This window comes from Grampus griseus (genome assembly GCF_964374135.1).
Source record: "Grampus griseus genome assembly, chromosome: 4".
In the NCBI taxonomy this organism is placed as follows: domain Eukaryota; kingdom Metazoa; phylum Chordata; class Mammalia; order Artiodactyla; family Delphinidae; genus Grampus; species Grampus griseus.
In genome coordinates, this window is record NC_138997.1 from 18,894,064 (window position 1) to 18,909,348 (window position 15,285).

The window sequence follows — 15,285 nt, forward strand, 5'->3', positions numbered from 1 at the left end:
GCTTCTGCAGACACCCCCAATCAGTTTCCAGCGGGGGAAGAGATTCATGACCACCCTGGTGGTTTGGGTGGTTTAAAAGTTTTTTCATCAGTGCTGGTTTAGGGTGTGAGATAGGTTTACGATTAGTACTGCCTCACCAGAACCTCTGATTTATTTCATCAACAACATTTTAGTTTATGGCATGAGATAATACCCCCTTTATTTGGTTTTTGCTATTGAATTTTTTTCTTTTAAAAAATTTTTATCTTGTTGGTTTTCTGGCCATGGAGTTATGTACTCTGTCTTGATGTACCCATCTTTACCTAGAAGAAGGATTTTAAAGTCCTTTAATGTAAATTGTCTTATTTCTTCTCAGAATAATCCGATTCATTAGGTAGGGCTTATTTTTTTTTTTAAACCTTCATTTAGTTGGTGAAGAAACATGGCTGAAAGGAATTAAGTACCATAATCTAGGTAAAATTTTGTGGTTACTGGCAGAGCCGTGCCTAGTAGCCCAGCATCCCTAATCCCACAGAATATTCTTTCCATTCTATCTCAAGGCCTCTCATTTATTTCTATTGAGCTTCCTAGATTAACATTTGTGCAGTGAGTACAGTGTACCCTTGCACAGATCATGAACTCTGTGTTGCATCTGAAGGATTACTTTACTCCCATAGGATTCTGATGGGGATAATATGAATTATATTCTTGGTCTCTGGTATAAGCAAATTAATTTATTCCCTAAAGAGTACATTTAATTCTTTGAAAAATAATAATATAACCTGCTGTTAGCATGTCAAATATAAGAAAATTAATTTATTATTTTCTCCTTTCCAGAAAATGCAAAAGACATCATCATGATATATGAAGAAGATGCTGAAGAATGGGCTTTGTACTTGAGAGAAGTTTTTTCACATGTTGTGAAAAGGGAAGCAATCCTGTTATATCACTTGGAGAACTGTTCTCTTCGGGATTTGGAATTGCTAAGTTTAAACTCTTACAAGTGTAAACTTTTGATATTATCAAATAGCCTGCTTCAAAACCTATCTTCAAAGAAATGTCAGTTTCTAGAAAACGTACTGCATTCACCAGAAAGTGTGGTTACTCTGCTGTGTGGGCTGAAGAGTTCAGATCATCTTTACAAATTATTAAATATCTCTGGAGGCAGATGGGAGATTTCAACTGAGCAGGAGCCTGAAGACTACATCTCTGTAATCAAGAGTATCATATTCACAGGTAGTGTTGCCAAACCTTATTTGTTTGTTTTTATTTACTTATTTTTATCATAAAAAATCTGAAGTTTTTTTGAATCAATGAATATCTGATGTTGGGATGAAGAAAAATGAAAGCCAACTTTATTTAATGGTATGTTACACTTTCCTCAAAATGCATGAAGGTTCTTAATTTTTAGCTTTATTCCAGTCAAGGCTTATCTGTTCAAAAAATGGTTTAAAATTATATTTCTTAGGGCAGCCCGTATGAGATCATACTTGGTAGAACAAATATGGTGTGCTAGGTTATATGTCAGTTTGGTTCTGGAAGCTGATTTCTTAGTTAAGTAGTGAGGCTGGAGTTAATGTTGTCTACCCTAGTATTGGTGCCATTCAGCAGCAGTCCAGGGTTTGAAGGTCTGAGTTATTATAGAACTGTAGAATTTCCCTTGTGCTGATAATTGTATGATATCATTACTGTGGTATGATATACTGTTATTTTCATTAATTTTAAATGACAAATTTAGTTTTAATCATTGAAGCATTGCGTTAAAGGGCGGAACACAGGGACCTGTTCATTAATTAATTACAGTTTCATGTAATAGTCAAAACTCTGAAGCTTCCTAGTGTTGAAGCTTCTCCCTCCCCCAGGGCTTCAGCCTTGGTGTGGGAGGGGTGCTGTGCTCAGCTGCTTGCCTGGTTTTCTCACCTTGCCTCTTGCCTTTAACTTCCAGTGGTTTCCTCTCCCACAGAAAAGAGGTGGGGTTCTTATCTTCTCCTGGCCGCATCACATATTAAGTGCTGGCTCTTTTTCTTGAAGCATGTTTCTGGGCTCTGTGGAGATCCCCTCATTCCCAGGGGGTGTCTCACCTGCAGTTCCTCAATGAGATAAATGTTTCCTCTCCTCTAAGTTCCTAGTTGTGGTGGTCCACCCCATATAGAGCCTTAATATTAATTTCTACAGCTTCTTTATATGTCTCTTTTGGTCAAAGTCACTGAGATATCTCCCCGCTGGCCCTTTCTCACACCTGGCCTACATCTGTCTGTAAAATCATTTGTTTTTCTTCTGCCGTGACAAACTCTGGGCACACAAGCCATTCCCAATAGAGCCACCACCATCCTGCCCTCAGAGCAGCAATGCACCACAGCCTCTTACCTTTAGTCATTTCCAAGCATGGGTCTAGCCTGAGTCTTGGTGTCCTGTAAAGCCAGAGAACACCTGTCAGTCCCAAAGGCTCTGCTGGAAACCCTTGTCCCTCTGCTTGAGGATGATGATATCCCTCAGTCTTCCCTGTGGAGGATGGTGGGACTCACAGCACATCAGCAACTCTTTAAAAAATCCTCTCCCTATTCTCCAGCATTCCAGCCTCTTCAAATTCAATACTTCTTAAGCCTTGTTTTGGTTCTCTATTGTTGCGTAACAAGTTACCTTAAACTTTAGCAACTTCAGACAATGATGCTATCACAGTGTCTATGGCTGAGGAATCTAGGAGCAGCTTAGCTGAGAGGTTCTGGATCAGGATATCTCCAGAGGTCGAAGTCAAGCTGTCTGGAGCTATAATCCCGTGAAACTTCCAATGATCACTTGGGGAGGATTTGCTTCCAACAGGAGCTTACATTGTTGTCAAGTTTGTTATTGTTTTTTAACCAACTCTTGGATGGAAGTCACCTCTAGTAGATTCCCGAGGAAAAGCAATGTTTCTGAAATCTTGCATCTTCCAGAGTGTTTGTCTCTTGTCTTATACTTGAAGTGCAGTTTGACCATGTTGCTCTTCTTTCTTCTAGCGTTGTAGAATTTAGGGAATTCTTATTTGCCTGGCAGACTAAAGGATTCTTCATTTATATGTGAAGTCTAGTGACTTCACTAGAGTGTTATCCTTGTGCTGACTGTTTGGGACCGTTTTGCCCAGGGATGTGGTTACTTTTTGTCTTTATTTTCCTTTCTTTTGGGGGGGGGGGTCTTTTCCCCAAGATGTAGATTCAATATTCTTTTCTTTCAGGAACAATTTCTTGATTCATATCATTAAATGTTTGCTCTATCTTATTATTATGGTTTTCTTTTTCAGGGATTCCTTTTATATGTATGTTGGATTTATTTTTGTCTGTGATATGCTCTACAATTTCTCTCTAATTCTTTTTGATTCTTTATCAGTATCCATTTACTTAGCTTGTATTTATCATTTCAATCCTTGCTACTTTCTTGTGCTTTCAGTACTCTCTCTTCCCCTGTATTATTTCAAATTTATCCTTCATATTTATGTTGCTTTTACTTTTTTTGTTGTAACATTTGGTTGAGCCCTGGAAGCTTACAGTGCATTTCTTGTTCTTATCTTACCAACCTCACCCTGACACCCTGTATTTCTGCACTACATAATTGCTTCAAAAAGGTGATTGCAATTCATTACATTTTAAAACTTCACGGTGAAATGTTTGGTCACAATTTTCCACTTCTTTTATGGCAATATGTTTTTAGTATGTGATTCTTTATGTATAATTGGTTTTCTCTCTTTCTCTCTTGTAGCATCTTTATATAGATCCTGTACTGGTCCAGTTTTTCTTTTGTATCACTGAACAAAGTGAGTTTTTCTTGGTCTAGCTAAGGGAGATAGAAAATGTGGGCTTTGTTGTTTGTTCTTTTTTTTTTCTCCCCCCCTACAATGAAAGACTTTACTTCTCTGTTTGTTTTCACAGATATAGACTACTTTCTACACATATGTCTTTTCTATATAGTTCCTCATTTAGCCTCTCTTTTTCTGCTTTTTGGAACCAAACCACTTCCATAGATGCTTCTACCTGAAACTATTGCATCATGTCTACAATATAAAAAGGCATGGACCCTAGCCTTAGTGAAAGTTATGTTTGTTAGTTCTTTTTGAAATCTGATTTTGGAACCATTCTTTTGACCTGGAGGTCTAAGAGTTCACTGTTTACCACCTTCAATAAATAGGACATTTGCATAATTGTTTCTCATTCTCTATGTTTTGGGATGATTTGCAGGAATAAAAAAGGGGAAATGTTGACTCTACACTATAATTTTCAAACTGGCAGTCGTCTAGTTTCCAATCATCTCTGTTATTTTTTATTTTTGTTTAGTATTCCACAGTACATTGAGTTAGTTTTTTTGGTTACAAATGAAAAATGTTACAATTGGAAATTATAGACAATTTATTACAGTAAAATGCACATAAGGTACAAGTAATTTCATGTTAATTGTCTCCCCTGAAACAGAGAAGCACTAAAAATTTGTGGCAAAATTTTGAGTGATTCTCCACACCCATCATTTTTATTTCCTTGAAGAATTCAAATTTTATTGGCCATTTAAATTATGATATCACTATTGTGTAAAAATATTGAGGAAATACATTTTATCTTCAAATTGTGTACCTATTGATATTTGATAGGAGAAAATCTTATACTTTCTGAACAACATAGGACTACATATGAAGACACTATTAGCGCTCATCTTCCCATATTCAATTTTTAGACTCTGATTTCTTATAATAACTTAGATGTACCTACAAAGTAGAATATATAACAGTGTTGTGTGGAAAAAAAATTCAAAGATGATAAATTTGTCTGAGCTACAAGCATACAACCAAAATGTAGACCTATAAGCAATTTGTAAGCCATGCATAAAATAACTTTTATGTGTGGGTTGTGTCCCTTGACAAAATTGGTATTAATTGCTGTGGTCTATGCAATAATAATTTGTTTTCATAAACAGCTTAAATGTGCTACATTACTTTATGTTTCAAATTGCAATTTGTGTTGAATACATTAAGTCTTGGTTTTTAAAATAATGGGTGAATTAGTATGAAAGATGTGAAATTCAATTTTACTGTCCTTTTTCTACTTCCCCTCTATCCCACAGAGAAATTATTCAAGGAAGAAAGGAAACTTATTATTCAGGAGCATTATATGATAAAGAGAATAATAAGTAGGGATCTTCCCACACCAGGGCTCAAACCCATGTCCCCTGCATTGGCAGGTGGATTCTTTTTTTTTTTTTTTTTTTTTTTTTTGCGGTACACGGGCCTCTCACTGTTGTGGCCTCTCCTGTTGTGGAGCACAGGCTCCGGATGCACAGGCTCAGCAGCCATGGCTCACGGGCCCAGCCGCTCCGCAGCATGTGGGATCTTCCTGGACCGGGACACGAACCTGTGTGCCCTGCATCGGCAGGCAGACTCTCAACCACTTCGCCACCAGGGAAGCCCTGGCAGGTGGATTCTTAACCACTGCACCTCCAGGGAAGTCCCAGGCCATTTCTGTCATTACCATTAGTATAGGCATGTGCTGTACACTAGGGTAATTGCGTCACCTCCCATTGAACACAACCTCCCATTTCTGCCTTAATACCATTGTTCTTATGCTGCCTTCTTTATGTGGAGTACCTTTACCCATATTTTTAATTGAAATCCTGCCCATCCTTCAAGATCAGTTGAAAATCTGCTTTATCAATGAATTCATCTCAGATCCTTTCTGCTTGAAAATATTCTCATCTCTAATTCTATTAACCTTTTATTATTGCTTACTTATGACTCTCCTTATATTCTTTGTAATTATTTTTGACAATTTCTTTTCTCCTCATTACTTCTGTTTCAAAATTTAATGCTGGTAACTTTCTTTCTAAAATATTTCAGCACTTTAAACATCCAAAAACTAACAGAAGAGTACAAATTATGCTTTTAAGTGCAGATTTATAAATGTTTGCTGGTGCAGTTGGGTTTTCACTTTGTTGATGATGCAAAGGTTTACTGTGGTATTCTTGTCAAGATTACATGATCTGAAATTTGGGAGGGCTCAAGATAGCAGTGTAGGAATATCTAAACTCATATTTCCCATGAACCCAACAAATGTACAACTATATATGGAATAACTCCATAAGAAAGGGACTTGAAAACTGGATGAACAGAGACTCTACAACGAAGGGCAAAAGGACAGTACACTTGGCTCAACAGGGAATATGTCCAAGAAAACTATTGAACTGTAGGAAACAGAAAACCTGCTCATAAAGGGCTCCCAAACAATGCACTCGACATGAAAACCAGTGCAAAAATACCAGATTGAAAAGCTCACTTACTAATGGAGAGGCCATGAGTGGAGTGGAGAGTGTACCCACTTACTAATCTTAAAGCATCTGAAGCATGTGCCAGAGAGGCAGGAACCAGTTCGGATGCTCCACAGAGACTAAGACACTGGCAGGAGCCTTTTTTTTTTTTTTTTTTTGATCTCAGGCTACCTTTCTAATGCTGGCACTGGTAGGTGCCAGTTTTGAGTTCCCCTGACCTGTTACCACCAGTGGGCACACCCTGCTGAGAGCCACACCTACCCCTGTGCCTCAGCTAGATCTTAAAGCCAGGCCAGGGCTAGCCCTGCCCACCAGTGTGCTGTAGCAGTGTGGCTCTGCCACAACAAGAAGGTACACAAAACCCACAAGGGGGCATCCCTTGAGCACCTGGCTCTCCTGGCAAAAAAAGACTATGTCTAAGCCCCACAGGATGTCTTCTCAGTAAGGCCACTCCTTCTAGACTGGGAGAGATAGCTAATTTACCTACTACATAGAAACACAGAGAATTAGGCAAAATTAGGAAAAAGAGGAGTATGTTCCAATCAAAAGGATGAGACAGACTTCAAAAAAAGATCTGAATGAGATGAAGATAAGCTATATTTGATAATGAGCTCAAAGTTATGGTCATAAAGATGCTTACTGAACTCAGGGGAAGATAGGATGAACACACTGAGAACTTCAACAAAGAAAGAGAAAATACAAGAAAATACCAAACAGAAGTTATAACTGAACTGAAAAATAAACTGGAAGGGTTCAGCAGTAGACTGGATGAGGTAGAAGAATGAATGAGCGAGCTGGAAGACAAAACAATGACACTCACCCAGGTAGGGCAGCAAAATGAAAAAAGAATTTTAAAAAGTGAAGATACCTTAAGGGACCTTTGGGACAACATTAAGAAGATTAATGTTGATATTTGCATTATAGTAAACCCAGAAGGAGAAGAGAGAGAGAAAGGGCCCAAAAATTTATTTGAAGAAATGGTGGCTGAAACACTTCCCTAATCTGGAGAAGGAAACAGACAACCAGGCCCAGGAAATCCAGAGAGTTTCAAATAAGGGAAATACAAAGGAACTCATACCAAAAGACACATTATAATTAAAATGGTAAAAAGTAAGGGTAAAGAGAGAATTCTAAAGGCAGCAAGAGTAAAACAACTTGTTTTATACAAGGGAATCCCATAAGGCTATCAGCAGACTTTTCAGCACAAACTTTACAGGACAGAAGGGAGAATGGCATGACATTCAAAGTGCTGAAAGGAAAACACTCCCATCCAGGAATTCTCTACCTAGCAACATTATCATTCAGAATGGAAGGAAAGATTAAGAGTTTCCCAGATAAACAAAAGCTAAAGGAGTTCTTCACCGCTAAATGAACCCTATAAGAAATATTAAAGAGACTTCTTTAGGCTGACAAGAAATGGCATTATTTAATAATAAGAAAACATACAAAAATAAAATTCTCACTGGAAAACATAAATATAAAATAAAGGTAGTGGATCAATCACATACAAAAAAAAGAATGAGGGTTAAAAGACAAAAGTAGGAAAATTAACTAAATTTACAATAATCAGTTAAGGGATGCATAAAATAAAAAGATGTAAAATGTGTCATCAAAAGTATTAAGTGTGTTGGGATTTGGAAGGCCATTTTTCTTCCAATAATAAACCATTATCTTGTCACAGTGGAAAAAAAAAGTATTAAGTGTGTGTTGGGGGGGTGGATAAAGAGATAAAGCTTTAGAATGTGTTCAAGTTGCAGTTGCTAGCAACTTAAAAAGGCAACTGCTTACTTTGAATTTTATACGTGAACCTCACAGTAATAGCAAGGAAAAAACAGTAAGTACACAAAAGAAATGACAGATGAATCTAAGCGTAACACTAAAGAAAACTACCAAACACAAGGAAAGAGAGAAAGAGGAGAAGAAAAGAAGTTAGAGGAACTACACAAACATACAGAAAACAATGAACAAAATGGCAATAAGTACATGCCTATCAATAATTATTTTAAATGTAAATAGACTAAATTTGCCAATCAAAGACATAGAGTGCTTGAATGGATATAAAAACAAGATTCACTTATATGTTGCCTACAAGAGGCTCACTTCAGAAGAAAGGACACATACTAAAAGTGAAGGAATGGAATGAGATAATCCATGCAAATGGATATGAAAAGAAAGCTGCAGTAGCAATATTCATATCAGACAAAATAGACTTTAAAACAAAGACTGCGATATAAGATAAAGAAGGGCATTGCATAATGCTAAAGGCGTCAATCCAGCAAGAAGATATAACGTTTGTAAATGTATATGCATCCAACAGAGGAGTAACAAGATATATAAAGCAAATATTAATGGACTTAAAGAGAGAAATTGAAAGAAATACAGTAACGGTAGGGGACTTTCACACTGCACTTACATCAATGGATACATCATCTAGACAGAAAAAGAAATAAGGAAACACTTTCCTTAAATGACCCATTAGACCAGATTGACTTAATAGATATATATTGAACATTCCATTCAAAAGCAGCAGAATTAACATTTCTTTTTAAGAGCACATGGAACATTCTCCAGGATGGATTATATGTTAGGTCACAAAATAAGTTTCAGTAAGTTCAAGAAGAATGAAACCATATCAAGCAGCTTCTCCAACCATAATAGTATGAAACTAGAAATCAATCACAAGAAAAAAAAATGAGAAAAAAACCCCCAAAACCTGGAGATTAAACAACATACTATTGAACAACCAATGGGTCATCAAAGAAATCAAAGGAGAAATAAAAAATACCTAGAGATAAAATGAAAACAGAAATAGAATGTGTCAAAATCTGTGGGATACAGCAAAAATGCTTCTAAGAAGGAAGTTTATAGCAATATAGGCCTACATTAGGAAACAAGAAAAATACCCAATAAACAAGCTAACTTTACACCTAAAAGGAACTAGAAAAGAGGAACAAATAAAGCCCAAAATTAGTAAAGGGAAGGCAATAATAAATATCAGAGAAATATATTAGAGACAAAAAACAATAGAAAAGATTATTGAAACTAAGAACTGTTCTTTGAAACAATAAAATCAAAAAATTTTAGGTAGACTAACCAAGAAAAAAAGAGAAAGAACTCAAATAAATAAGATCAGAAATGAAAGAGAAGTTACAGGTAATACCACAGAAATACAAAGGATCATGGGACTACCACGAAAAATTATATGCCAACAAATTGGACAACCTAAAAGAAATGGATAAATTCCTAGAAACATACAATCTTTCAAGACTAAGTCATAAAGAAATAGAAAATCTGAATAGACTGATTAGTAGTAAGGATATTGAAACTATTAAAAACAAAAACAAAAACCCAGGACCAGCCAGCTCCACTGGTGAATTCTACAGAACATTTAAAGAAGATTTAATACCTATCCTTTTAAAGCTCTTACAAAAAATTATAGAGGTGAGAACCCTTCAAAACATATTTTACAAAGCCAGCATTATCCTGATACCAAAACCAGACAAGGACACCACAAAAAAAGAGAAAATTACAGGCCAATATCCTTGATGAACATAGATGCAAAAATTCTCAACAAAGTGTTAGCAAGATTAATCCAACAATAAATTAAAAAGATGATACACCATGATCAAGAGGGATTTATTCTAGGAATGCAAGGATGGTTCAATATCTGCAAATTAGTCAGCATGGTACATACATCACATTAACAAAATGCAGGATAAAATTCATATCAGTTCAATGCATACAGAAAAAAATTGACAAAATTCAAAATATATTTATGATTAAAAACTCTTAAACAAAGTGGGTAGAGAGAGAGCATACCTCAACATAATAAAGGCCATATATGATAAACTTGTAGCTAACATCATACTCAACAGTGAAAATCTGAAATCTTTTCCTCTAAGATTAGGAACAAGACAGATATGCCTCTTTTGCCACTTTTATTCAACATAGTACTGGAAATTCTAGCCATATATTTAGGCAAGAAAAAGAAATAAAAGATATCCAAAGCAGAAAGGGAGAAGTAAAACTGTCACTATTTGCAGATGACATAATGCTATATATAGAAAACCCTAAAAACTCCACCAAAAAAATTCTAGAACTAATAAATTAATTCAGTAAATTTGCAGAATATTAAATCAATATACATAGATCTGTGGTGTTTCTATTCACTAATAAAGAAATATCAGAAATACAAAATTAAGAAAGCAATCCCATTTACAGTTGCATCAAAAAGAATAAAATTCCTAGTAATAAATTTAAGCAAGAAGGTGAAATACCTGTACACTGAAAACTATAAGACACTGATGAAGGAAATTGAGGAGGACACAAATATATGGAAAAATGTTCTGTACTCATGGATTGAAAGAATTAATATTGTAAAAATGTCCATACTACCCAAAGCAATCTACAGATTCATTGCCATCCCTATCAAAATACCAATGACATATTTCACAGAACTAGAACAAATAATTCGAAAATTTGAATGGAACAACCAAACATCCCAAATAGCTAAAACAATACTGAGAAAGAAGAACAAAGATAGAGGTATCATACTTCCTGATTTCAAGCTATACTACAAAGCTGTAGTAATCAAACCAGTGTGATACTGGCCCAAAATAGGCACAGATCAATAAAACAGAATTGAGAGCTCAGAAATGAACCTACATATATATGGATGATTAACTTATGGTAAGGAGCAAAGAACATAATGGAGAAAGATATTATCTTCAATAAATGGTGTTGGTAAAACTGGATAGCCACATGCAAAAGAATGAAACTATCAATAGATCACTATCTTACACCATACACAAAAGTTAAATAAAATGGATTGGAAACTTGAATATAAGACATGAAACCATAAAATTCCTAGAAGAAAACATAGGCAGTAACATCACTGACATCTGTCTAGGCAATTTTTTTTTCCATTTTTTTAAACAGCTTTATTGGAATATAATTGCTTTACAATGTGTGTTAGTTTCTGCTGTATAACAAAGTGAATCAGCTATACGTATACATATATCCCCATATCCCCTCCCTCTTGCTTCTCCCTCCCACCCTCCCTATCCCACCCCTCTAGGTGGTCACAAAGCACCAAGCTGATCTCCCTGTGCCATGTGGCTGCTTCCCACTAGCTATGTTTTATGCATCTGACTCTAAAGGCAAGGGAAACAAAAGCAAAAATAAGTAGGATTACATCAAATTAAAACACTTCTGCACAGGGAAGGAAACCATCATCAGAACTAAAAGGCAGCCTATTAAATGGGATAAGATAATTGTAAATTATATATCCAAAGAGGGATTACTATCCAAAATATATAAAGTAACCATACAAGTCAATAAAAATACAAATAACTCAATTAAAAATGGGGAGAGGATCTGGATAGACGTTATTCCCAAAAAGACATACTGATGGCCAACAGGCACATGAAAAATTGTTCAGCATCCCTAACTATTTGGAAAATGCAAATAAAAAACACAATGATATATTACCTAACACCTGTTAGAATGTCTATTATCAAAAAGACAAGGAATAACAAATGTTGTAGAAGATGTGGAGAAAATGGAACTCTTGTACACTGTTGGTGGGACTGTTAATTGGTGCAGCCAGTATAAAAAACAGTATAGAGATTCCTCAAAAAGTTAACAATAGAACTGCCATCTGACCCACCTGTTCCACTTCTGGATTTTTATCCAAAAAATACAGAAACACTAACTGAAAGATACATTCACCCATATGTTCATTGCAGCATTTTTTACAATAGCTAAGATATGGAAACAACCTAAGCGTCCATCTGTGCATGAGTGGATAAAGAAGATGTGGTATATTCACAATGGGATACTATTCAGCCATAAAAAGGAGTGAAATTCTGCCATTTGTAACAACGTGGGTGGACTTGAAGGTATTAAGCTAAGTGAAATCAATCAAACAGAGAAAAACAAATACCACATGATCTCAATCATATGTGGAATCTAAAATAAAAACCTAACAAAATAAATCCAAAACAAACTTATAGATACAGAGATCAAATTAGTGGTTACCAAAGGGGAAGAGAGGGTTGGAGGTAGGTGAAATGACTGAAGGAAGTCAACTGTATGGTGGTGGATGGTAACTGGACTTGCTGTGGTGATCACTTTGTGGTGTATACACATCATGTTATAATGCTGTACACCCGGAACTTATAATAAAAAAACTGAATCTAATCATAAGGAAATATCCGATAAACTCAAACTAAAGGGAATTCCACAAGATTATTTCTTTGTACTGTTCAAAATATTAAGTTCAAGTACCTAGGAATAAACCTACCTAAGGAGGCAAAAGGCCTGTACTAAGGAAACTATAAGATACTGATGAAAGAAATCAAAGATGACACAAACAGATGGAGAGATATACCATGTTCTTGGGTTGGAAGAATCAATATTGTCAAAATGATTATACTACCCAAAGTAATCTACAGAGTCAATGCAATCCTTATCTAATTACCAAAACCACTTTTCACAGAATTAGAACAAAAAATTTTACAATTAGTATGGAAATATGAAAGACCCCAAATAGCCAAAGCAATCTTGAGAAAGAAAAGTGGAGCTGGAGGAACCAGACTTCCTGACTTCAGACTATACTACAAAGCTACAGTAATCAAAACAGTATGGTAATAGCACAAAAAGAAATATAATCAATGGAACAGGATAGAAAGTCCAGAGATAAACCCATGTAATTATGGTCACCTAATCTATGACAAAGGAGGCAAGAATATACAATGGAGAAAAGACAGCCTCTTCAATAAGTTGTGCTGAGAAAACTGGAGAGCTACATGTTAAAGAATGAAATTAGAGCATTCTCTAACACCGTACACAAAAATAAACTCAAAATGTATTAAAGACCTAAATGTAAGACCAGACACCATAAAACTCTTAGAGGAAAACATAGGCAGAACATTTTCTGACAAAAATCGCAGCAAGATCTTTTTTGATCCACTTCCTAGAGTAATGAAAACAGAAACAAAAATAAACAAATGGGACCTAATTAAACTTAAAAGCCTTTGCACAGCAAAGGAAACCATAAACAAAACGAAAAGACAACCCTCAGAGTGGGAGAAAATACTTGCAAATGAAACAACCAACAAGGGGTTAATCTCCAAAATATATAATGCAAACAGCTCATGCAGCTCAATATCAAAAAAAAAAAACCAACCCAATCAAAAAATGGGTGGAAGATCTAAATAGACATTTCTCCAAAGAAGACATACAGATGGCCAAAAAGCACATGAAAAGATGCTCAGTATCACTAATTATCAGAGAAATGCAAATCTAAACTACAATAAGGTATCAGCTCACCTGAGTCAGGATGGCCATCATCAAAAAGTCTACAAACAGTAAGTGTTGGAGAGAATGTAGAGAGAAGGGAACCCTCCTACACTGTTGGTGGGAATGTATGTTGGTACAGCCACTATGGAGAACAGTATGGAGGTTCCTTAAAAAACTAAAAACAGAGCTACCATATGATCTGGCAATCCCATTCCTGAGTGTATAGCTGGAGAAAACCATAATTCTAAAAGATACTCCAAACATTGGGTGCATCCCCAATGTTCGTTGCAGCACTATTTATAATATCCAAGATATGGAAGCAACCTAAATGTCCATCGACAGAGGAACGGCTAAAGAAGATGTGGTACATATATACAATGGAATATTACTCAGCTATAAAAAATAATGAAATAATGCCATTTGCAGTAATGTGGATGGACCTAGAGATTCTCTTAGTGAAGTAAGTCAGACAGAGAAAGACAAATATCGTATCATATCGCTTATATGTGAAATCTAAAAAAATGGTACAAATGAACTTATATACAAAACAGAAGTAGAGCCACAGGTGTAGAATACAAGCATGATTACCAAGGAGGAAAGAGGGGAGAGGGTTAAATTGGGAGATTGGGACTGACATATACACACTACTATAAATAAAATAGATAACTAATAAGAACCTACTGTATAGCATATGGAACTCTACTCAATACACTGTAATGACCTATATGGCAAAAGAATCTAATAAAGGGTGGATATATGTATATGTAAAACTGATTCACTTTGCTGTATAGCAGAAGCTAACAAAGCATTGTAAATCAACCATTCTCCAATAAAAATGAATTTAAAAAAACCTAAAGGATGAGTTATTGTTCCAGATGAAAGGAATCTAAAGTTGCATGAAAACTATATACAGTGAATAATCCTGACTTGAATGCCGAACTAGGAAATAAGGAAATTAATAAGACAATTGATGAAATTTTATTATGGACTATATATTAGATAGCAGCATTGCACAATGTTCAATTCTCAGAGTTTTAAATTGTTAGATGATATGCAAGAGAATATCCCTGTTTTTAGGAAATATACATTGAAATGTTTAGGAGTAATGGGGCGTGATGTCAACTGTCATGCATACACACATAGACAAAACCATGTATTTACAAAGACATGTATGTATACAAATGTGTGTGTATGATTATTGGCTAAATATCCTGAGTTATCTCCTACACATATCTGCAGTTCTAAGAGATGAACAAAAAGCAAAGTAAGCACATTCTTGTGATATGTGCTGATAGTTGTGCGTATTTGAGAGGTGGTGGCTTTTGAAGGAGGACGTAGTTCAGTGCATGCACTGTGACGCTAGACCTAATTACTCTGTGGTTGGCATTCATGGAGCCTGCAAATGTCTATTTTGTACGTAATAATATAGCCATTCTTACTGTGGGGTGGGGGAGGGGGGTCATCTGGCATGAGAAGTCATGTTCACTCTGTATTGTTTACTGATTTTTTTCTTCTGCATAATATTTTAGCCCTTTATGTCAAGTACCATGTCTTATACTCTGGTTTATTGTGTATTTTGTTTCTTAGTTGAGTAGTTCAAAACCGTAAGATGATGATTAGGAATCATAAATTCATACTGAGTTTCTCTCCCAGATTTCCTGCGTTAGGGTGAATGTTTAAAGGAAAAACTTGTTATTTTTCATTAAACAAATGTTAAATAAATAT

At 35.5% G+C, this 15,285-nt stretch overlaps 1 protein-coding gene across 1 annotated transcript in view; it reads left to right on the plus strand.

Moving 5' to 3' along the window:
* Window positions 1-836: 836 nt before the first annotated feature.
* BANK1 (B cell scaffold protein with ankyrin repeats 1) overlaps window positions 837-15,285 on the plus strand; it is a gene marked incomplete at its 5' end in the record, with an annotated part of 276,016 nt that continues 261,567 nt past the window's right edge. Inside the window, one exon of the mRNA XM_082653833.1 lies at window positions 837-1,215. Coding sequence (XP_082509959.1) covers window positions 837-1,215 — 379 coding nt within the window. The remainder of the gene's footprint in view (window positions 1,216-15,285) is intronic.